General features: G+C 32.7%; 2 protein-coding genes across 4 annotated transcripts; one reads left to right on the top strand and one right to left on the bottom strand.

Moving 5' to 3' along the window:
- Positions 1-754: 754 nt before the first annotated feature.
- On the top strand, positions 755-9,837 carry LOC117929261 (pentatricopeptide repeat-containing protein At5g46100-like). Of its 3 annotated transcripts, XM_034849532.1 has the most exons (4): positions 755-886; positions 1,922-3,534; positions 9,527-9,648; positions 9,748-9,837. In XM_034849532.1, the coding sequence occupies exons 2-3, from the start codon at positions 2,124-2,126 to the stop codon at positions 9,592-9,594; spliced, it is 1,479 nt and encodes a 492-aa protein (XP_034705423.1). In that variant the 5' UTR covers positions 755-886; positions 1,922-2,123; the 3' UTR covers positions 9,595-9,648; positions 9,748-9,837. The 3 variants fall into 3 exon arrangements, with proteins under 3 accessions (XP_034705423.1, XP_034705422.1, XP_034705424.1); XM_034849531.1 differs by lacking the exon at positions 9,748-9,837 and having other exon boundaries at positions 8,820-9,592; XM_034849533.1 differs by lacking the exon at positions 9,748-9,837 and having other exon boundaries at positions 9,512-9,575.
- Positions 9,663-10,887, bottom strand: LOC117929262 (protein DMP6-like). The gene has a single exon (XM_034849534.1). It carries the CDS (start codon positions 10,713-10,715, stop codon positions 9,909-9,911), a length of 807 nt encoding a protein of 268 aa, XP_034705425.1. The 5' UTR covers positions 10,716-10,887; the 3' UTR covers positions 9,663-9,908.
- Positions 10,888-25,739: the final 14,852 nt, after the last annotated feature.

Here is a 25,739-nt window from a genome sequence, read left to right as displayed (position 1 = left end):
TAAAAGATATAGTGTTTTTTAATTTAAATTTCTATATAAAAATACAACCTAATATATATATAATCTAAAATGACAACTCAAAATTATAAATATTAAAAATATGATATAGTCAAAAAAATAATAAGTAAATAAAATTTTATATATTTTATTATAAAGATTAAAAATATTTTATAATTACAACATTAATAAGGGTAAAATTAAACTTTTAATTTACATCTATATTATATACATATTATAATAAAAACTATTTAAGTAAATTAATTAAGATTAAAAATAATTAAAACTTAAAAATTAATGCAAGTAAAAAATATTTTAAAATAATATATGTATGAATTTAAAATTTTAAATAGATGTTAACAAATTTGTGTTAATAAGTTGAACGAGTTAGAAATGTGTTAATGAACTATATTTAAGTTAAATTAGTTGTATTTAGGTTGAGTAAATTTTTAATATTTTATTTAAATGTGATATGAACATGATTCAACACGACTCATTTCCACTCATAAGATTTATTTTATTTATTTTAAAAATTATTTTAATTTTTTTAAAAAAATTTAAGATAATAAATTTAAAAAAAAATTAATATCTAGTTTAAAATAATTTCTAAAATCATTACATTTATTGACTAGTGTTAAGTCCAGTCATTTAGTAAGTTTTGATGATACGAGTTCGAACGTTTAATTTGAAGGCGTATTGTGTATTACCAAAACATGGCGGTTACAGCCCAATAGTTCAAATATTGGGCCGGCGCAAGCTCAGCTCAGCGCAATATTGACTGAACTCATGTTGCACGCCGCTTTAGGGTTTGCTTGCAGTAGCGTTAACACAAAAGCATTCGATCATTCCTTCTCCAAACGCTGCGTTTTGGTCGATCTCTGATTTCAAGGTATTGTTCCAATGCATATTCCCAATCCAATCAATAGAGTTATAGATTAGATACATTCCTTTCGATGTTGAGAAAATGAAAGAAAATTTTGAATCCTAAATTTTTCACTATCTAGGGCTTGAAAATACAGAAAATTGTACTTTACCTACAACAATTATGCCTATGTGGGTTAGTTGATATGAGGTTTTTTTTTTTTTTTTACATTTATTTTATTTTATTTTTAATTTTGGCAGCAAAGAAAGTCTGAGAGATGACATGGTAATCGAAATGTGGTTTTATTTTATTTTATTTTATTATCATTTTATTGGTAATCCAAACAGAAGGTCGGATTTCACTCTGAGTGCTTTATAAACTGGAAATGCTATTGCTGGAATTTTTGAATTTTAGAGTTTCTCTTTGAACAGCCGTGGAGCTATTGCTAATTTGGATTACAACTCAGACTGAAATTGTGTTAAATTAAGGGTGTTTTCTGTTTGGGAATGTTTTCTCGTATAAAAATAGTTTTAGGTTTGATACACAGAAAATATGAAAAAAGTAATTAAAACTTTGAATTGTAAAATTTTCACCAACAATGATTCAGGAATACAGGAAAATGGCACTATATTTAAATTTCAACGCCTTTTTCTCTTTTCTTTTTCTATTTCTTGGAAGCTAAAGATGAGTTATAATGTTGGCATTGTTTTAGGTGTGTTTGGGAATGTTGCAGAAGAGTGAGTTATAATGGCTGGTGCTCCTTTCGGAAGTTAGAAACTTCTAGTCAAGAAATAAAATATTGATGCCAATGCTCATATCAGGGTTCTGAAAATGGGGAGATGATGTTCAAATATTAAAATATGTTTAGAAAAATGGTAGAAAAACGGGTAGATTTATAGATAAAGATTTTGGGAAATTCATATCAACGCTTGTAGTTCCTGGAGATTGGAGATATTGGTACTTGTGCAGATATTTAGAAATGTTATTCTAATGGAATTATGAGATGCCAGATTTTATGCAATTAATTCTAGAAAGTAACATTATTGTCAGTAATTCTTGCAGGACCATGGCTTCTTTTATGGAGAAAATGTTAATTTGTGCTGTAGTAGAGTTTGATTTCAACTGGAAATTAATAACTTCAGGAGCTACTTGCTTTACTATTAACTGATGGACACTCACTGGAGAATGCCTTTTAGATGTGAATTGCACAAAAGTGATTATTTTTATCATTATTTTGCTCAGAAGTTGTCTTGTAAAGTTAAAAATGGGCAGCAAGACGGTTATCAAATGGTCAAAGCAAATCAGATCAGCCCAAGTTGCGCAATTGATAAAAGCAGAAAGGGATATACAGAAAGCTATTGTCATATTTGATTCTGCAACAGCAGAGTATACTAATGGGTTCCGGCATAGTCACCAAACATTCAGTCTTATGATCTCTAGATTAGTGTCTGCAAATCATTTCAGATTAGCTGAGGAACTTCTTTGTAGAATGAAGGAAGAAAAATGCAATATTACAGAGGACATATTCCTTTCCATTTGCAGAGCCTATGGTCGGGTTCATAAGCCACTGGATGCTGTCCGGGTTTTTCGCAAAATGAAGGAGTATGAGTGTGAGCCCAGCCAAAAATCATATATTACAGTCTTTGCTATTCTTGTTGGTGAAAACCAGTTAAAACTGGCTTTGAGATTTTACAGATATATGAGAGAAATGGGTATTCCACCTAGTGTTGCTTCCCTAAATGTTTTGATCAAAGCCCTCTGCAAAAATAGTGGAACAATGGATGCTGCTCTTCGGATATTTAGGGAGATGCCCAATCGAGGATGTCCTCCAGATTCATATACGTACGGTACTTTAATTAATGGGTTGTGTAGATTGGGAAAGATTGGTGAAGCAAAGGAGTTGTTTAAAGAGATGGAGACAAAAGCTTGTTCACCGACTGTTGTTACCTATACTTCTCTCATACATGGTTTATGCCAGTCTAAAGATTTGGATTCAGCTATTAGGTTGCTTGAAGAGATGTCAAGCAGGGGCATTAAACCCAACGTTTTTACTTACAGTTCTTTAATGGATGGTCATTGCAAGAGTGGGTGTTCATCACGAGCTCTGGAGTTATTGGATATGATGGTTAGCAGACGCCATTTGCCCAACATGATTACATACAGTACTTTAGTCCATGGACTTTGTAAAGAAGGAAAGCTTCAAGAAGCTGTGGAGATTCTTGACAGGATGAAGCTCCAAGGCTTGAGACCGGATGCAGGATTGTATGGGAAGATCATAAGTGGCTTCTGTGATATTTGCAAATTCCATGAGGCTGCAAACTTCCTTGATGAAATGGTCCTTGGGGGGATCTCCCCAAACCGACTAACTTGGAGCCTTCATGTTAGAATTCATAATATAGTGGTCCAAGGGCTTTGTACTGAGCATCCAAATCGAGCTTTTCAGTTATATCTAAGCATGCGGACAAGGGGCATTTCAATTGATGCCAAAACTTTTGATTCTCTTGTGAATTATTTCTGTAACAAAGGTGATCTGCACAAAGCTGCTCACCTTGTTGATGAGATGGTGCTTGACGGGTGCATTCCTGATGAGGTAACATGGAATGCTGTGGTATGTGCATTTTGGGATCGAAGGAAGGTGCGGGAAGCTGCTGAACTTGTACAGGTTGAGCTGATGGGTACTTTTCTTAACCTGGAATAGAAATATCAAATTGAGTTTTACGAATAAGTAAATAGAATTGGTGGTGGCTCATTATTTTCTAATACAAGATTTCACTTCGCTTTACTCCTCTGATGTGTACATTCACTGGTTCTTGCTGTTATGGATGTACATTGTGTATGAAATGTGCATTTTAAATTGCATTGGACTTGCATGCAATTTCTAAATATCTATGTTGAACAGGGACAATCATGGGCTGGCATATAACTGCAAGGTCTGTTGCATTGTAACTTCTAGCTTTTTTGGCATTATTGTAATTTTTTTTCTTTCCTATCATTGTTAAAAATTTATAGGCATGCATTTTTCAGAAATAATCTATAGCATAGTTTACAGAAAGGGTCTTAAAATAATCAGCAAGAGGGTTTGTAATGGACAAAACCTTAAAGTTCTACTCACAGTTGAAAACAAATGGGGGATACTAGTCAAATGAAATCCTATAAACAACCAATAATAACTAAATTTTGTATTAATTCCTTTCTGAACTTGATTATATATTTACATTTTCAAGCTGTGTTTCTTTTCAAACCTGAGAAGCTCAATGTGATCTATCTAATGGTAAAAATAAAACCTGCTCTGCAATTTAACTTAATTGACTTGAAGCTTGATGAGGGTTTTTTCCTCGTTGATTTGCCTTGCTTTACTTAGGTTAACAGTATGGCAGGTAGTAATCCTTATAGTAGAACAGACTTTATGGTTTTTCCTGTGGAGTGGTGGCAACTGTGAGTTCTTTCTGTGGAAGCACCACAAATGCTTGCATCAGATCATCCATAGTATATATTTAGTTAATCTTAATGATTTTCTCTCAGTTTATGGGGAAGTCTTATAGTTGTCCAAGAAGTGATTGATGTCCATGTTCTCTTTTGATTACCTAATCTAGACAGATGTTGCATTTATGATTACTAATATTCTAGGCTTCTACAAAAGCCCTGAAATGCTAGTACCATGGATTGTGATGAACTTGGGATGTACCTAAGATGTAATTTGATGGTTCCTTTTCTACCATCAGGCTGAGTTAAGAAGTTGGGTCCACAGTGGTTATGTTGATCATGGGTGTGCTCTATTTGATCATTTGTCTATGGAACTCTCTCTGGTATGGGGTTATTTTATTCCAAAAATCAACATTGGTGGTCCTTGAGGCTTGGCTCAAGTGGAAAAGGGTAAGGGGTTGGGGTGGGAATGTGGGAGTTTCCAGATTTGAGCCTTAATAGGGACAAAATGTTCAGTATCCCAAAAAAAAAAAAAAAAAAAAACACAAAAATTACTGGTTCCTTTTCTCTTACAAGATCAACGTTTGTACTCTTACTAGGGTCAAGTTGCTGAATATGATTCATGTTCCTAGGATGGGATACCAGCATTGCACTGGTGTTAGTAATTGTATGCATTTCTTTTTTCCTGAATGTTATGGTATCTATTTGATTCTTGCCATTCAATCCCTGTTTTAAACCTTTACTTTTGACTTATTTGAGGGCTTCTCCTGCACTTTGTCTGATCTGGATTCAAGCTGAATAGTAGGATGCTGTATAATGACTGAAGACTATTCTGTGAAGACTGAAGCTGTTTTGTTACCTATTTGGGGCATTAAAGAATGGAGACTTAGTTAATTTGAATTGGAAAAGGAAATGATTCTGCTTAAGTAAAGAGAAACAGGAGAAAAAAATTATTTTCTTATTTCTTCTAAGGTCTTGATACAAGGCTATATATTGAACAAAGCTTTTGACTCCAGAACCTAAACAAGGAAACAAATTAATCCTAGCAAAATGTTAGAAATGATATTGGACAACTAATCTGTATTACATGGTCCATATCCTAATCCCAATTCTTCCAACACTCCCCTTCAAGTTTTTGCAAAGATGTGCATTCCTAGCTTGTCAATCATTTGTTGAATGCTTAACGTGGGATTCCTTTAGTGAAAACATCAGCCAGCTGATTCATAGTACATATATATGGTGTGCACACTTGACCACTATCCAACTTTCCTTTATAAAATGTCTGTCAACCTCCACATGCTTGGTTCGGTTGTGATAGACTTGGTTGTGAGCTCTGTTGATGGCAAGATCCCTAGATATGATCTTAATCCAAAGAATTTCACAAGTACCTTGTGTCATAGCTCGAAATTCTGCTTCAGCACTTGAACAAGGTAGTACTAATTGTTTCTTACTTCCCCTAGTGATAAGATTACCTCCTAAGAAAGTACAATATCCAATAGTTGATTGTCTATCCACAGTGGATCCGACCTAATCTACATCTGTGTAGGCTTCCAACTTCAACTTTTTACCCTTCTTAAATAAGACACCCTTGCTAAGAGCTACCTTCATATATCTCAAAATCCATGATGTACAACTTCTAAGTTGGGTTTAAGTGGAGCATGCATGAATTGACTTACCATGCTTACGGCATATGTAATGTTTGGTCTTGTGTATGACAAGTAAATTAGTTTTGCCACTATTTGTTGGTAGTTGTCTCAATCAATTGGTTGGCCTTTAAATTTCTCTCCTAATCTATGATTTTGTTCAATAGGTGTAAGCATACATGTCTCCTTAAGTAAATCTTGTATATACTTCCATTGAGAAATCAATAATCCTTGGTTTGATCTAGCCACCTCAATTTCAAGGTGAGAAAATAAAGGCTAATCTTAATAGAGAGAACACCCAAGAGGGGGGGTGAATTGGAGTTTAAAAAATTCTTTTTCAAACATAAGAAGCACATCTATAAATAGATAAGGTTAGATAAAGCAAACTCAAATTTTATAGTGGTTCAACACCTCCTTGCCTACATCCACTCTCCTCAAGCTCCTAATCGAGTGAAGGTTCCACTATACTTGAAACTTCAACCAAGTTTCTAATCACTTTTACACTTAGATTCTAGCTCCAATGGGCTCTTACACAATCTCTTCAAGTCTTTACTCACTTGAAGGTTTTAACACTCAAATAATAAGTTTGAATCTCTCAACCTAGCTCAACAATGACTTAAATACAACTCAAGGCTACAATGTATCACAAAGGTGTACTAAAGAATATGCAAATGGAGATTTAATGCACTAAGAGAAGAATGAAAGCTTTTAAGGCAAGAACAAGTAAGTAAACAAATAAATGCAGGTGTTCTCTTGTTCATAAATGAAGTGGAGCTCTCAGTTTATAGGTTTCTAATCTCGGGAGCCAAAATGCCAAAAAGCAACCTCAACCGGTTAAGTTGGGGGTCGATCGGTTCACTAGCCGTTGGAGCATTTAATGCTTGACAGGTGGTCGTTACCCTCAACTAGACTTCAATCGGACATCGATCGGAAAGGCATATCCCTTGACCAGGAATGAAAGGCTACCAGAAGAGAAAAAAGGTTGTTTGCATCTCTTAGCCGGACCTTGACCAGGAAAGAGTAACTTGTCGACCAGTATCCTAGCCGGTTGAGCTAGTTGGCTAGTGTCTCGACCAGTTCACCATTTTTAGCCTGAAAACCTATCTTTTTCTAGTCTTTTTGCTTCTAACACTTAGGCAAGGTCTTTAAGTAAATTAATATATCAATTTTGAAACGTTTACCTAAAGTTCTTTTGATAAAACTTGGATTTAGATGGAAATGTTACTTTAATGCATAAACCGAGTTTTTTAAAGATGCATGAAAAGATATGAAATTTTTGAGATTTTCCATGCAATTTCCAGCACATTTCTCTAGTATGTCTTGGCTTATGGCAATAATCACACCATAATTTATCCTTGTCCACCATCCTCTTGCCTTCTCCCTTATATTTTCCGGTGATAGAAGGGGGTTTAGAGGTTGCCAAAGGTTAATTTTCAAGTATAGTATTGCTAGAATTTCCAACCATCAGTTCCTTACAACTCTCCTCCCCTTGAACATGGGCAAACGCTACGTCCATGGATGGAAATGGTTCTCTGCCTGATACTTGACCACTGGCCTGATCAAACTCTGGATTAAGACCTACCAAAAATTGGAATACTCTCTCCCTTTTCATTATTTCTTTTCATTTCTTTGTATTAGTGGCTAATTCCATCTCCAGGTTCTGGTATAAATCTAGTTTTAGGCCACAATCCTTTGAGAGCATTGTAGTACTCTGTAACAGTTGAGGACCCTTGCTTGGTGTTAAAAATATGTCGTTTCACCTCAATTATTTGAGAAGAAACACCTATTTTGGAGTATGTATTTGACACTGCTTCCCAAATGTCTTCAGCAGTAGTTAGGAACAAATAGGTCTTACTGATTTCAGGTTGCATTGAGTGGGGCAACCATGACATCACCATGGAATCCTCTGCATCCCAAACTTCATATTCCAGGCCATCCTCTGCTGGTGGTTTTGCAGTCCCCATCACATACTTCACCTTTCCCTTGCTCTTCAAGGATATCTTCACTGATCGTGACCGCTCCATGAAGTTTCTCCCCTTCAACTTGGAAGTGGCGATTTGAAGGGTTGGATTTTCATTGTTGATGGATAATGTATTGATTTTCATTGTCTCTTGTATATCCTTTTGGACAGTTTTTTGTTTCAGCTATAAGAGGGTGAGTGTATCTTTCTCGTATTTCATGGGCTGCTATTTTAGGGCCTCTTTTTAATACAATTACTCTTCTTACTTATCAAAAAAAAATAAAAAATGACTTAGATGTTTCAGACATGAAGGATAAAGGTAGATTAATTAACAGTGTGAAATAGGTTTTAAAAAAAAAAAAAAACCCTTCACAAACAGTGCTGAAAGTGACAGCAACAAAGGCTCTTAGGGTGAGATGTGATGGCAATGAAGGTCACCAGAAGAATAATTAAAAAAAAACCTTGCAGAAACCCTCGATGGGCTCTGATACCATGCTGAAGTTAGAGAGAAACAGGAGAGAAAAAAATTATTTTCTTATTTCTTCTAAGGTCTTGATAGAAGACTATATATTGAACAGATCTTTGGACACTAGAATCTAAACAAGAAAACAAACTAATCCTAGCAAAATTTTAGGATCTACATGAAATTGTACAACTATACAATACTTGACTATGGACCTATTTTACATGGTCAACAACCTAATCCCAATTCTTATAATACTGTGAGTTTTAGTTTCAATGCTAATCAATCATACCATCAAGTTATTTTCTATTCACTCACCCAACACCTAGATATACCATATCAAACTTCCTCCTTATTCTTTGCTTTCTATATTTCTATTTGTGGTTATTATTGTTTTCACTACATGCATGTCACAAACTCTGCACTAGTTTCAGTTCATTTCCTTTTGATTGATTTTGTGGGAAAGTTCAGTAGAGCATCGGAAGATGGGACCAGATAATACAAATGATCTAATCTGGAAAGTGCAAGAAACAGATTCAAGCCTGTGCTTCCCTCCCAGAGTGGGCACTTAAGATTCAGTAATTCATGCGCATTCATCTTGGTCAAGTTCTTTGCATCTTTCTTATGTGACAAATTTCATTGAGGGCTGGTTAAGAGCAGCAGAGCTATATTTAGAAAATGCTGCAAACTCCTGAAATTCCACAGCTTTAGAGCACAATGGTCTAGAATCCTCTGGACCAATTTGTCCACTGTACTTGGATCAAGAAAGTATTCTGTCGGATAATAAGATACTCTGCATTTTTGGGTATGTTTTAAACTGTAAAGCTATCAGTCGATAGTTGGCCATCTTATTGAACATATGTAAACTGATTGAACCTTACATAATCAAATAATTTGTGAATAAAGTCATTAATTTTATGATTGATTTAATTTTTTTCTAGGATTTTGAAATTATGCTTAATATTTCAACATATGCTCCTGTCTGTTGCTTGACCCTTGCTCAAAATTTATCCCTTTTTTCCCCTAATATATTGCCGAAATTCAAGCCAACTTGTTTAACACCACATTTCCTTGTGTGTGTGTGTGTCTATTTCTTCCAATTCCAGACCAGTTCCTTGTAGTTATTTCTTACACTGAATTGTCTCTGAAACCTATCATATAAGTTTGAATTTTCACAGGGAGGGCCTTGGACTACATGCATGATATTTCTGAATGCGAAGTCCTTCATACGAGCCGCTCCAATTAAAGCTGTATTTCAGACAGTTTTTTGATGGCCCGAAGAACTTTCTGTTTTGCATAGGTGGGCAACATGCCTTCAGAAAAGTAGTCACACAATCAGATTTCTAATATAATTTTTTTATACATACATATTTTTTGAATAACAATCTTCTGTGTGCAGAATTTTACAGAGAACTTCTGGAAACTACAGCTGCGTCAAAAGAGGCTTTACTGTCAATCAAATTTTCATAAGAGTACGCAAAGGAAATAGTTAGAATAAATAGAGCATACGACTGTGAGAAGATTGAAATACGAATAAATGAGGAAAACAAAGAGGAAATGTTAGTTCGCAGAGAGGGGGAAGCCAATTCCATGGCGCTGGGTGGGGAACACAACAAACAACATACTGCAGATGACTCCAATCCCAACTGGGAGTGCTGCGAGGAGCTCCTTGGTTTCATCTGATGGTGTTGGGTAGAAGCACTGCACCACATTCTCATCAAACAGTGTAATGGCTGCAAAGACTAGTATTGACATGAAGGCATGCATGAAATCGATAAACCTCAACCGATATTTTGCCGCAAGTTCAGGTGTGATGGTAGCTGATCCATCAATAACCCACAAGCCCCGGAATGTGGCCAACCCATAACAAACATTTCTGTCCTTGTCCCTGATGCTGTCAGTGAAGCACGCTAGAAAACACGACACCCCACAAAAGGCTACGAGAGCTGCAGTCATGAATCGGCTGACAGGATCACAGTCCCCTTGGTTTGAAAAAATGGGTGACAGAATCTGGAAAGCAAGAACAGTTCCGGTGGGCAAAAGATTGGCTAAATGAGCTGTGCTCTGGAATGTCTGGCTAATGGCCTTCTGTATCAGAGTCTTCTCTTCCGCTCGGGGCATGGCCATGTCTTGCAGGAGAGGGACTTTCTGGCCATTAGGAATCTGGAATTCCTCATCTTCAACCTTGATTTCCATGTAGAAACCCTTCTCTTCTGATCTGTAGCGGTATAGTCTGACAAAGGTGGTTGTGAGTTGAGATGGAAGTGTTGGTATATAAGCAGGTGGAAGAAGTAGATGTATTTGAGTAAGGGGCAAGAGAAGGAAGGGAGGGGGACTAGTGATGCCTTGCAAGAAACTAGAACCCATAACTGAACCTGAAATCAAGGAAAAGCAGCAGCTGTAGCTAGAAAAGTGGAGGGGATGCTTTTGGCTCTAGATTTGGTGCTGACAAAGTGGTTAGGAGTAAGCAGACACCTGATGCCTGTTGGATGGATGTGGATAATGCTTTTTGGGAGGTTTCCTCATGCAAGATTAAGAAAGCCTGTAAAAGGTTTTTCTCCACCGGGCACCAGGGGTGGTCTTTTGTCTGCTATTGTTTCACGCAAAATAAATGAGAGGAGTGGGGTTTTGGGCGAAGAAACCTTTGCTTTTAAGTTTCACACTTTGTGCCTTGGTTTTGTTTGCAAAACATGTTTTCTGGCATAAAATCTTTCTTTTATGTTACCAAATTTAGGAGCTTCAAAAAAAAATTTCAGTCTCATGCCTTACACGTCATGACTTTACGATATGCTGGAGACATTTATTGAAGTAATTATTAATTTAATATTAATGGATTAAATTATGATAAGAATAAACTAAAATAAATTATTGTTTGTAATTTTATTAAATTTTATAAATTTAGTATTTATATATGGACAAGTGAAATGAAGTTTTATAATGTGTATGTTATATTATTTTTTCATTTTTAAAATTATTATTTTTTATTTACATTATTTTGATATTTAGAATTTTGCAAATGTGCACAAATATTTATATTTATTTGAGAAATTTTATATGTTTATTAATTGAGGGGATAGTATATTTGATTAATTAAAATCACTAAGGTCATATTTGGATCACTGGATATGATGAGTGGGAATGAACATCTCATTCATTTTCTCATCTATTATTATGTTTGGATAGTTTTAAGTGATAATAGGAATAGAATAAAAAATGATTTGAATTGATATGAAATTTGCCTTCTAAGTGAAATTTTACCTTATGATGTATTTTGATTCCCTTGATGCAAGTTGTTTTTAAAAACACTTTTCAAAAATTAAAAAAAAAAAAAAATCAAACTCGTTGAGATAGATTATTTTAAAAATATATTTTTTTTTTTCATAAAAAACCAAAAACTTCTTGAGATAGTTTTTAATAATTTTTTATTTTGATTTTTTTAAAAAAATTCAATTTATATAATATAAACTAAATTTAATTCAATCCTTATTAAAAATAAAATAATTTTATAATTACAAATAAATTTAAAAATAAATAAATAGTTTTTAATAAAATATGAATAGTAATATTATAATAACATCAAAAGTATATTATAAGATATGGATACTAACAACCTTATTAAACCATAATTAATTTATTTTGTTAAAAAATAAATAACAATAATTCAAAATTAATAACTTTAAAAACACATAAAGCTTACTTTTTTTTTAAGGTATAAGTTAGTCAAACTTTTCATTATATGCATATATTTAATACTAAACTAGGAATAGATTATTGTTAAAAAAAAATTTTAATAAATTATTCTTAAAAATTAGAATATTTATTAAAGAATTTAAAACGCTAATTATATCTTACTTGATTTAAAATCTATTGCCTAGTGAGAAAATTTAGAAAATATAATTGTGTATAGAAGAAACTGTAAATCTGTTGTAAAACAAGGGTAAATGCAACACAAATAAAAGTAGAGATAAATATATATTACTTTAATACTATATAATGGAGAGAAAGAAATCAGAGAAGAATTAAGAGAGTTGAGAGAATGAGAGAAGACTTCTTTTCTCGGAATGATTTCTACAAGGGATGGGAAACCCTTTTATAGGCTTTCCAAATGACCTTCCATTACTTATCTTTAATTCCACAATTAATGTGTTAGTCATTCACCACTCATTTACAACACTCCCCCTTAGATGACCATCATATTAAAATAATATGCCTCATTAAAACCTTGCCAATAAAAAACCTATGGGAAAAACCTAGCAAAGGAAAAAAAAAGTACAATATTCCTATAATTCTTTAAGGTGTTCTTGGTATATTAGGATTGCCTCGTTAAAAACCTTGCCAATCAAACTTAGTGGGATAAAACCTGGACGAAGGGAAAAAAAGTACAATACACTAACATTCTTTTACAAGCATACTTCCTCTTGAATGTTGAGGTTGACAATAACTTTGTGAATAAATCTACTAGATTATCACTTAAGCGTATTTATGAACATCAATTTCACCACTCTTTTGGAGTTCATCTGTATAAAAGAATTTTGATGAAATGTGTTTAGTTCTATCTCCTTTAATATAACCTCCTTTTATCTATGCAATACATGCAATATTATCTTCCAATAATATTGTCGAGTTGCCTTTGATGGAGGAAAGTCCACATGATTCTCGAACATGTTGGATCATAGATTGTAGTCATATACATTCACGACTTGCTTCATGAATTGCAAGTATTTATAAATGATTTGACAATGTGGCCACCATGGTTTGTTTGACAGATCTCCATGAAATAGTAATACCATTTCAATTAAACACATACTTTGTTTGTGACCTAGCTTTATGTGGATATGAAAGGTATCTTGCAACTCCATATCCAAGCAATTGTTGTTTTGATTCCCTTAAGTAAAATATACCTATATTAGCAGTTCCACGAGGATAGTGCAATATATGTTTGATACCATTCTAATGTCTTCGAGTTGGAACATAACTATATCTTGCTAATAAATTGATAGAAAAGGAAATGTTTGGATATGTCCAATTGGAAAAATACATAAGTGCACCAACAACACTAAGATATGGTACTTTAAGACCAAGTAATTCTTAACTTTTTTCGCAAGGACAAAATTAGTCTTTTTTTTCATGTTAAGTGATTGAATAACCATTGGAGAAATCAAAGGATGTGTTTTATCCATATAAAAACGCTTCAAAATTTTCTTAAAGTATATTGATTGATGTACTAAAACTCCATTTGGAAAATGCTCGATCTGTAGGCCAAGACAAAATTTTGTTTTTCTAAGATCTTTCATCTCAAATTCATTTTTCAAGTAATTTCTTGTCCTTGTGATCTCTTTAGGAGTCCCAACGAGATTTAAGTCATCAACATATACTATAATAATTAAAAATCTGGTTTCTAATTTCTTAATAAATATGCATGGACATATAGGGTTATTCACATACCTTTCTTTTAGCAAGTACTCGCTAAGGCGATTATACCACATGCGTCTAGATTGTTTTAATCCATACAAGGATCATTGTAACTTGATTGAGTACATGCTATAAGGCTTTGTACCATTTGCTTCAGGCAATTTAAATTCTTTAGGGATTTTCATGTATATATCATTATCTATGAATCCATATAAATATGTTGTAATAACATCCATGAAATGTGTATCCAGTCCTTTTGAGATTGCTAAAGTAATTAAGAAATGAAATGTGATTGCATCCATGACAAGAGAGTATGTTTCCTCATAGTTAATACCATGTCTCTATGAAAAACCTTGTGTTACTAATAACACTTTATATCTTATGATCTCATTATTCTCATTCTTTCGTACAAATACCCATTTGTACCCAATAGACTTTACATCTTCAAGTGTTTAGACTACGGGTCTAAAAACTTATTATTTGTTAATGAGTTTAACTTTTTCTGCATAACTTCTTTCCTTTTTGGCCAATCGTGTCTATGTCGGCATTATTCCACATTTCATGGTTCGGGATCTTCATCATTTCTTATGATATCAAAGTCCACTTGGAAAGCGAAAATATTATTAATAATAATATTATTTTGATCCCATTTTTCTCTCGTGTGTATGAAACTTATTGAGATCTCACAATTTTCAAGTTTTTATGCCTCTTTAGGGGCTACTTGTTCAATATGTGCCTTTTTAGGGGCTTTTTTCTTTATTTGTTCCCTTCAGGGGCTATAGATTTATCAATTTTTAGACTGATCAGTTGTTTTGATGGCTTATTCTGGAGTGCCAAGTTTTCCTTCTTGTGTTCTCTTCTTCCAGGAAGTTACATCATTTGAGTCGATAGGTTTACCACGCTTCAAGCGTATCTTAGATTCATTTGTTAACTATCCTATAGGGACATCAATCCATGTTGGAGTATTTGCAGTCGAGATATGTGACTTTGTTACTTTCTTTGTACTAATGAATGTCTCTGGTAATTGGTTTGCAAGATTTTACAAATGAATGATCCTTTAAACTTCTAATTCACATTGATTTGTACGAGGATCAAGATGAGATATAGCATATGTGTTCCAAGAAATTTCTCATCGTTCTTTCAAAATCAACTTTTCTTCCCCTAATGGTGAGAAAACACTCTCATTAAAATGACAATCCGCTAAGAAAGCTGTAAAAACATCGGTTGTCAAAGGTTCAAGATATCTTATAATAAATGAAGAATCAAAACCTACATAAAACCTAATTCTTCATTGGGGACCCATTTTAGTGCGTTGTATAGGTCCAATTGGTACATATATTGCCCAACCAAAGATTCGTAAGTGAGAGATATTTGATTGTTTTCCAAGTACAAGTTGTGAATGAGAGTATTCATGGTAAGTTGTAGGTCAAATACGGACTAGAGCTACAACATGCATAATATCATATCCCTAAGCAGAAGTAAGTAATTTAGTTTTCATTAGTAATGGTTAAGCTATTAATTGGAGACGTTTGATAAAAGATTCTACTAAACCATTTTGGGTATGGGTATGAGCAACAAGATGCGCAATATTTATCTCTACTGGCATGCAGTAGTCAATGAATGTTTGAGAAGTAAATTCATCGACATTATCAAGACTTATTATCTTAATTGGATAATCTAAAAATTGTGCTCATAATCTAATCATATGTGCAAGAAATCTAGCAAAGGCAACATTACGTGTAGAAATGAGACAAACATTTGACCACATAGTAAAGACATCTATTGAGATCATAAAATAACAAAATGGCCCACATGGTGGATGGATAGGCTCACATATGTCCCCATGTATTCTTTCTAAAAAGATTGGTGACTCGAATATGACTTTAGTAAAAGATGGTCTAACTATCAATTTACCTCATGAGCAGGCGGCACATGACTATTCATTGAGCAAAATAATCTTATGGTTCTTTAGTGGATGCCCATGTAAGTGTTCTATTATTCGACGCATCATTGAAGACCCTGGGTGACCTGGCTTATCATGCTAAAGGATAAAAACTTTTGGGTTGTTGAACTTCTGGTTCATGACAACATGATTCAATAGGCTTTATAGTTGTATGATTCAACCTAGAGGAGAAAGTTGGAAGTTTTTCCATTATAAGCTTTTAGCCAAATATAATAGAAATAATGTAAAGATATTCTACATTACCTTCATTCATAGTTTCAATATGATATGCATTTTGAGTATGTCTTTAAAATTGAGCAAATTTCTTCTAGATTTGCTAGAATATAAAGCATCATTTACATGGAATTTAGTTCCATTTGGTAGCATTATGTTTTCTTTTTTGGAGCCTTCAACCAAGTTTGTAGTACCAGATATGGTACTTCTATTAGCTTCTATTAATGTCAATTCAAGGAAGTATATTTTATCTCAAAGAATTGTGTGTGTGGTTTCATAATCTATGAGACATACATCATTCTCATTCATCCTGAGACAGTATAACACATGGATTTTAGATATAACTAATATTTAAAAAAACGAAGCATAATGTAAACAACAATGTAATAAATGTAATAATCAAATGTAAATATAAGACATAATAATATATTATTTGATATATATAATAACATTAATCAATGTTAGTATTCTCATCATTTATCAAATGGTCAGTTTTTTCACTAGGACCTCCAAAGAAATCAATGTCATAGCAGGTTAGGTTAAATCCATCACTATTAGTAAAGTTCATCTCTATTTTTTTTTTCATTGATGCTTGGTAAAAGTCGACCAAATGTTTGGGTATACGATAGGTACACGTCCAATGTCCCTTGATACCACATCTATAACAACTATTCTCATGTTTCTTAGGAAGTTTATCTTGTATACACTTCCCATTTTCTTGTTTTGCCTCAATATTACTCCACTTCTGGTGGTGTAATAAGGGTTTTTTTTTTTTTTTTGATAATTTGAAGAATTACTACCATAAGAACCATGGTATTGGGGATTCCTTCTATGACCACGATCACATCCTCATCCTTATCCATGTCTATGAGTTTGGGACGATATTGCATTCATGGTTAAGATCGTTGGACGAGATTGGTGATTTTTCATCAAAAGCTCATTATTTTTTTCAGCAACAAGAATACATGATATTAATTTAGAGTATTTTCTAAATTTATGATTTTGATATTACTAATACGTGATAACATTTGAGACATGAAATGTAGTAAAAGTTTTTTCTAACAAATCTTCTTCTATGATTTTTTTTTTTCTTCACACAGTTTTAATTGAGAGTTGATTTTGAACAATGCGAAGTTACATTCACTAATAGTTTTAAAATCTTGCAGCCTCAAGTGCATCTAGTCTTATTAAGCTTTTGGGAGAATCATAGTTTTCTAGTGGTCATATCTTTCCTTCAAATCACTCTATAAAGTAAAATGGTCCTTTACCGTAAAATACTCATTTTTTAACCTTTATGGAGATGGTGGCAAAGGAAAATTAGTGTTTTTGTGCGATCTTGGAGTGATGCTTGATTTCCTTCTTTGATCGTAGCTCCGAGATTCATTACATCAAGATGTATTTCAACATCAAGATGTATTTCAACATCAAGGATCCAAGATAGATAGTTCTTTCCCAAAATATCAAGTGCCACAAATTCAAGTTTTGTGAGATTCAACATTGTCAAGAAACTTTAGATATATGACAAAATAATATTATTAGAATCAGTTATAATAAATTGATAGTATTGGTATAACTTTTGATTATAATCAAAACCAAATAATTTGCTTATAGCTTTTAACAATATATAACACAAATTAAATGACCAAATCAATAGTAATATAAATATTTAAAATTTTATTCTATATAAACAACTTCAAGTTTAAGATATGAGAATTACCTTCAGAGCAATTTGTGCTAATAATGTGTTGTAAAATGAGGATAAATGCAACAAAAATAAAAGTAAAGACAAGTATATATTACTTTAATAATATATAATGGGGAGGAAGAAATCATAGAAGAAAATTAAGAGAGTTGAGAGAATGAAAGAGAAAATGAGAGATTGAGAGAAAGAGAAACCTTCTTTTCTTAGGATAATTTTCTACAAGGGATGGGAAGCCATTTTATAGGTTTTCCAAATGACCTTCCATTACTCACTTTAAGACGAGTAATGGAAGTTCATAAATGAACCTTTCAATTCCACAATTAATGTGATGGTCATTTACCACCCATTTACAAAAAAATCATATTTATAATGTATTAGTTTTAGTCTATTATTTATATATATATATATTCGGAGTTTCAAATTTTTTTTTAAAAAAAATTACTAAACTCATTAATGAATCCAATACGTTAAGTTTTACTTAATTTTAGAGTTTATTTACTAAGAAATTTTTTTACAAAATTATGATTATATGTACAAAAAAAACTGTCAAAGCCATTCAAAATGAATTTCGATATGTGACTTTTTATCATTAATTTGATCAGATTTGAGTTTCATGACTTCCTAATACTAATGGAATCATTTTTTGAGTTTTCAATTATTTTTAAGAATTAATAAATTTTGTATATACATTAAGTATTGCTTGATTTGAAATATATTTATTTAATAGAGAAATTTAGAGAAATTAAAAGAAATTTATAAAACACATATAATTAAAAAAAAATCATATGTGAAGATTTTTTTTTATATTGATATTAGGTGGTAGAAAGAAAATGAAAGAAGAAAGATATTGTGTTCTATTTTTATTTTTATTTTTTTTCTATGTTTTTATTTTATTTTATTTTATTTGTTTTTAAAAACTAATGGAAACAACTTCTAGGTACTTGTTCTCTAAAATGGTTATCTATTTCACCTTATTTTGAAAAAATATTTAGAGAATGATAACTAAACAATGTTATAAATTTTTTTAATTTTTTTTTTAAAAAAAGAACATTGTTTTAAAATCACATGACAAAGTAAAATTTTATTATTTAGCAAAAAATAAAATAAAATTCAAAGATGGTTTTTTAAATAAAATTTAAAAATTATTATAAACTATGTATAGTATGGGAGGTTTTTTATGAAAATAAAAAAATTATTTTAAACCATGTGCAAGGATATCATTGTCAATTTATATTTTTTTCCATTCTCATTCACATTGTTACTTAACATTGAAATGAAAACAAATAATCATTCTAAGCTTATATTCGTAGATGCATTCAAATACAAAAATTAAAATTATCAAATTAATTCATTTTCAAGGAAAAATATGAATGAAAACAAAATATTCATTCTAATGTAAAATAAGGTTTTTGGGTTACCTTTTGAAATACCCAAGATATCTTAATTAGTTGTTTCACTAACCAATTTGTTCACCCCAAGTCATGAATGAAACTACGAATATGATAACCATTATTTTTTCACAACACAAGAGCCTTGACCTTCATTTTCACTGAGAAAACGAAAAAAAAAAAAAAATTCAAGAGAAAGGACTTTGGTTTCTTCAGAAAGAAGAATGTATTCTTTCTTTTGTTTTAAAGGGGAGAAGAAAACGTATTCTTCTCTCTTTTTTTTTTGTTTTTTTTTTCAAGGAGAGACAATTCTCTCAAATATTTTTTTAATAGTAGCAATTTTTGTGTAGTTTTAAAACTCCCAGAAACTGTTCTCCTATTTTCTCATTTATTGGGTTAGGTCGGGTTAGGTTACCGCTTCGGCACCCAATCCCAACTCCAACACATTCATAACCTTCATTCCCATGTGCCAAACATGGCCTAAATGTTAAGAGCTTTGCCTCTCGTTTTTAACTTGGAAAAGACATAAAAGGATCTCATGTTGTGTTTGTAGGAAGAGTGTAAATGTGAAAAAGTATTTTAGTGAACTCGACCATTTTTTTTAAATTCAAAATATATTTTTTAATTTTAATTTTTATTCCATTTGACTTAGTCTTATATTTTTGGGAAGAGTCCTATTGGGATTGTGCTAGTGGAGTCTCATTCCACTTATAAGTAGAATTTTGTTCCACTTTTAGTCATATTCCGCTTACGAGTCATGTTGGGACTATGTTAGTGGCCTATAAAAGCAAGTTATCCTTCACTCTTTAAATACGAATACCAATTTTTCATAGAGTTTTTCAGAGAGCCTTTCATACATCTACTTGGATGAATTTTTTCAAAACCTGAGTTGTACATGTCTCGCTTACAGAGTGCACCTAAGGCGAGATCTGGCTGTTGAATCCTGGAGGTAAACCATACCCTAGTACACCGAGTTTGTCTTTGAGAATGGTGGATCTATTTCAAGGACAATGCTTGTCACACCTGAGCCGATAAGTTTTTCTTCATATTCATTATATTCTTTATTTGTGTCTTTTGGGCTAGTCCTTTGTTTCCATACCCTTAAACCAACAATCTTGAAATATTTCCAAATGGAAGCTTCCCTAGTTCACACCCGTCTTGACACCTCTAAAATTGATCCCTTCAACAGGACATTCTTTAAGATATGGAAGGAAATGATTTTCTCTGCAATTGATGTGGTGAACTTGGGACACATTTTGACTAACCCAAAACTAGCAGATGGTTCTCATTTGTTACCAACCTGGGAAATTGGAAATAAACAAGTTAGACATGCTATTCGAAGTACCATTTCCAATGAACTTTTTGATATTTATTTTCAATTTAAAGTTGCAAAAGAAATTTGGGATGCAATGAATAAAAAATATATTTTGGAAGATGCAAGAACTCAAAAATATGTCATAGGGAATTTTATTAATTTCTAAATGACCGAGGATAGAGATGTATCATCTCAAATCCATGACTACCACTTGTTGATTAACGACTTAGCTACTGAAGGCATTAAATTACCCGAAATTTTTGTGGCTAGTTATTTAGTAGAGACTCTTCCAAAGTCTTGGAGAGACTACAAAAATAACATGAAACATAAAAGAAAATAGATGTCCATAGAGGATGTCATAATCCATATTAGGATTGAGGAACAAAACCAAAATAGGAACAATGTTGAGAAAGCTAAGGAATAGTCTTCTAAGGCTAATGTAGTAGAAGAAAAACCCAAACCCAAAAACAATAGGTCTAGAAAGCAAAACTCTAAGACCAAGCCCAATGCATCAAACAAGGTCCAGAACCTAACTATTAAAAAATGGGGTAATTTCTTTGTCTGTGGCAAGTCTGGACACAATGCAGCTCAATGTCACCATAGGAAGAGAACTGAGAAGTCTAATTCAAAGGCAAATCTAGCAAAAACATAGGTGATCACAGTAGTAGTCTCCTTTGAGGTGAGCATGGTCACCAATATGAAGGACTGGGTGGTAAACTTTGGGGCTACCAGGCACATTTGTGGAAACAGAAGTGCATTTACTTCCTATACCACTTTAAAGGAAGAAGAGGAACAAGTATTCATGGGTGATTCTAGATCTACTCCAGTGATTGGCAAAGAGAAAGTTCTCCTTAAGCTAACCTCTAGAAAAGTGCTTGCCCTCAGCGATGTTCTTCATGTGCCAGATATTCGTTGGAACTTGGTGTCAATATCTCTACTTGGGAAAGCAGAAGTGAGGATCTTGTTTGACTCTAATAAAATAGTTTTAACCAAGAATGATGCATTTGTGGGGAAGGGCTATTGTAATCAAGGTTGATCTATGTTGAATGTTCTTGATATTATCAATAATAATGCATCTTCTTCTTCTGCTTACATAATTGATTCTTGTGATATTTGGCATGATAGACTAGGACATGTGAACTTTTCATACATAAAGAAAATGGTTGAATTGAGTTTAATCCCTAAATTGTGCTTAGAAAACCCTGGAAAATGTGAATCTTGTGTAGAATCTAAAACCACAAAGAAATCTTGCAAATCAGTTGAAAGAGAATCGAATCTACTAAGTTTAATACATGGTGACTTAGAAGACCTAAAAAATACAATAACTAGAGGTGGTAAACGATTCTACATAACTTTCATAGATGACTACTCAAGGTATACAAGGGTATATCTTTTGAGAAACAAAGATGAAGCAGGAGATGCTTTCATCAAGTACAAAAATGAAGTGGAAAATTAACTAAGTAAGAAAATTAAAAGGCTTAGAACTGAGAGGGGAGGAGAGTATGAGTCTAACCCCTTTAATTATTTTTGTGAAGATCATGGGATCATTCAAAACTACTCCTCCTTATTCCCCTGAGTCTAATGGAGTAGTAGAAAGGAAAAATAGGATCTTAAAAGAAATTATGAATGCAATGTTGGTACGTTCAGGAGCACCCTTGAACTTGTGGAGGGAAGCTATCCTATCTGCATGTGATATTCAAAATAGAATATCTTACAAGAAAACTGGTAAAACTCTTTATGAGTTGTGGAAGGGTTATGCACCTAATATAGCATACTTGAAAGTGTGGGGGTGTTTAGCTAAAGTTCTTTTCCTTGAACCTAAAAAATGAAAGTTAGGTTCTAAAACCTTTGATGTAATGTCATTGGCTATACTAAGAATAGTGCGGCATATAGGTTTCTTGTTACTAAGTCAGAAAATAGTCTTGTAGATGTCAATCCTATAATAGAAACAAATAATGCAGATTTCCTTGAAAACATCTTTCCTATGAAACTAAATGGTGAACAACTAGTTCAGAAAATAAGTAGAGACAAATCTATTGAACCTTTTGAATTTAAACCTAGAAGGAGTAAAAGAGATAGGAAATAAACAAACCTTGGAGATGGTTTCTACACCTTCCTAATAGATGAGGACCCTAGATCCTACAAAGAAGTTATAACTTCTCCTGATGCACCATTTTGGAAGGAGACCATTAACAGTGAAATCAAATCAATCATGTATAACCATACATGGGAGTTAGTAGATTTACCTCTTGGTGCAAAGACTATTGTTGTAAGTGGATCTTTAAAAGAAAGTTAAAACAAGATGGGTCCATAGAGAAGTATAAAACTCGTTTAGTTGCCAAAGGCTTTAAACAAAGGAAGAATGTAGATTACTTTGACACCTTTGCCCCTGTGACTAGAATAGCGTCAATTAGAGAATTGATCGCTCTAACTTCCATTCATAATTTGGTGATACACCAAATGGATGTCAAGACTGAATTCTTGAATGGGGATTTGAAAAAGAAATTTATATGGAACAACCTGAGGGTTGTGTAGTTCCAGGGAAGGAGAAAAAATGTGTAAGTTGGTTAAATCACTATATGGGTTAAAACAAGCTCCCAAACAGTGGCACAACAAGTTTGATCACAATCCAAACTTTTTATTCTTTTGGTCTCTAAGGACCTTAACCTTAAAAGTATATTACACTTCTCCCAAATCTTTCATCGAGAATTGAGTAGGTAAATCAGATCTTGATTGATGACGCTAACCCTACATTATTCCTAATGAGTAGAATGTTATTAACATATAAGGTAAAAAAAAACACCATCATACTTCCCTGCATCTTCTTGTACACACAAAGTTCATCCTTGTTTTGATCAAAATTAAGAATCTTGATTGCCTAATCAAAACATTTGTTTAATAAGTGAGATGCTTGCTTTAATTCATAAATGGATTTATGTAACTTACATATTGGATGGTCTAGGCCCTTTGCTATGAAATTGTCTAGTTATATCCCATAGTTGCTCTCATCAAGATAGTTATTCAAGAATATTATCTTGACTAGTGAGAGTTGGAACCGAAGTAATAAGGATATCTTGTTTTAATGAAATGCTTAAAATAACGTCTCATTTTGGTTAAGTATGGTAGTGGATAAGATTCACTAAAAGCCTCATAGAGAGCTCTAATACTACCTCTTAGGTAGTGTACCATCCTTAGTATAATGCTTGATAGTGGATAGCATCAAGTTGTCGTGTAAGGGTGACATCTTTGAAAGGTATGTAAAAGATCATCTGGCTATAAGTATTTTGGAGGAAACATTCTTGGTATAACAATTAACTCTCTCAAATGTACATAATACATAAGTGTACCAATAACACTCAGATATGGTATTTTAGGACCAAGTCATTCTTCACTTTTTTTTCACAAGAACAAAATTAGTCCTCTTTCACATTAAGTGATCGAATATTGGAAAAATTAAAGGATGTGCTTTATCCATATAAAAATGCTTCAAAATTTTCTTAATGTATATTGATTGATGTACTAAAACTTCATTCAAAAAATGTTCAATATGTAGGTTGAGACAAAATTTTGCTTTTCCAAGATCTTTCATCTCAAATTCATTTTTCAAGTAATTTGTTGTCCTTGTGAGCTATTTAGGAATCCCAACGAGATTTAAGTCATCAACATATACTACGATAATTACAAATTCGTTTCTAATTTCTTAATAAAAATGCATGGACATATAAGGTTATTCATATACCCTTCTTTTAGTAAGTATTTGCTAAGGCGATTGTACTACATGCAACTGGATTACTTTAATCCATACAAGGATCATTGTAACTTGATTGAGTACATGCTATAAGGCTTTGTACTATTTGCTTTAGGCAATTTAAATTCTCCAGGGATATTCATGTATGTATCATTATATATGGATCCATATAAATATGTTGTAACAACATCCATGAAATATGTATCCAGTCATTTTGAGATTGCTAAAGTAATTAAGAAACAAAATGTGATTGCATCCATGATGAGAGAGTATGTTTCCTTGTAGTTAATACTAGGTCTTTGATAAAAACATTGTGCTACTAATCACACTTTATATCTTATAATCTCATTATTCTTATTCTTTCATACAATACCCATTTGTACCCAACAAACTTTACATCTTCAGGTGTTTAGACTATAGGTCTAAAAACTTATTGTTTTGTTAACGAGTTTAACTTTGCCTCCATAACTTCTTTCCATTTTGGCCTATCATATCTATGTTAGCATTCTCCCATATTTCGTGGTTTGGGATCTTCATCGTTTCTTATGATATCAAAGGCCACTTGGAAAGCGAAAATATTGTTAATGATAATATTATTTTGATCCCATTTTTCTCTCGTGTGTACAAAACTTATTGAGATCTCACAATTTTTAGGTTATTGTGCCTCTTTAGGGGTTAGTTGTTTAATATGTGCCTTTTTAAGGGGTTTCTGATTTATTTGTGCCCTTTAAGGGCTATAGATTTATCCATTTTAGACTTATCACTTATTTTGGTGGCTTATTCTAGAGTGCGAAGTTTTCCTTGTGTTATCTTCTTCTGGGGAATTACATCCTTTGAGCCGACAAGTTTACCATATTTCAGGCATATCTTAGATTCACTTGTTAATTATCCAATAGGGACATCAATCCATGCTAGAGTATTTGTAGGTGAGACATGTGACTTTGTTACTTTCTTTGTATCAATGAATGCATTTGGTAATTGGTTTGCAAGATTTTACAAATGAATGATCCTTTGAACTTCTAATTCACATTGATTTGTACAAGAATCAAGATGGGATATAGTAGATGTGTTCCAAGTAATTTCTTATAATTCTTCTAGAATCAACTTTTCTCTTCCTAATGGTGAGAAAACACTTTCATGAAAATGACAATCCGCAAAGTGAGCTATAAAAACATCATTTGTCAAAGGTTCAAGATATCTTATAATAGATGAAGAATTAAAACCTACATAAATCCTAAGTCTTCGTTAGGGACTCATTTTAGTGTGTTATATAGGTGCAATTGGTACATATACTGCATAACCAAAGATTCGTAAGTGAGAGATATTTGGTTGTTTTCCAAGTACGAGTTGTGAATGAGAGTATTCATGGTAAGTTGTAGGTCGAATACGGACTAGAGCTACAACATGCATAATAGCATATCACCAAGCAAAAGTAGGTAATTTAGTTTTCATAGTGGTTAAGTTATTAATTGGAGACGCTTGATAAAGGATTCTACTAAACCATTTTGGGTATGGGTATTGAGCAATAAGATGCTCCATATTTATCTTTACTAACATGCAGTAGTCAATGAATGTTTGAGAAGTAAATTCATCGACATTATCAAGACTTATTATCTTAATTGGATAATCTAAAAATTGTGCTCATAATCT

The sequence above is a fragment of the Vitis riparia genome, chromosome 13 (genome assembly GCF_004353265.1).
Source record: "Vitis riparia cultivar Riparia Gloire de Montpellier isolate 1030 chromosome 13, EGFV_Vit.rip_1.0, whole genome shotgun sequence".
Classification (NCBI taxonomy): Eukaryota; Viridiplantae; Streptophyta; class Magnoliopsida; order Vitales; family Vitaceae; genus Vitis; species Vitis riparia.
This window is presented reverse-complemented; position numbering and strand designations above follow the sequence as displayed.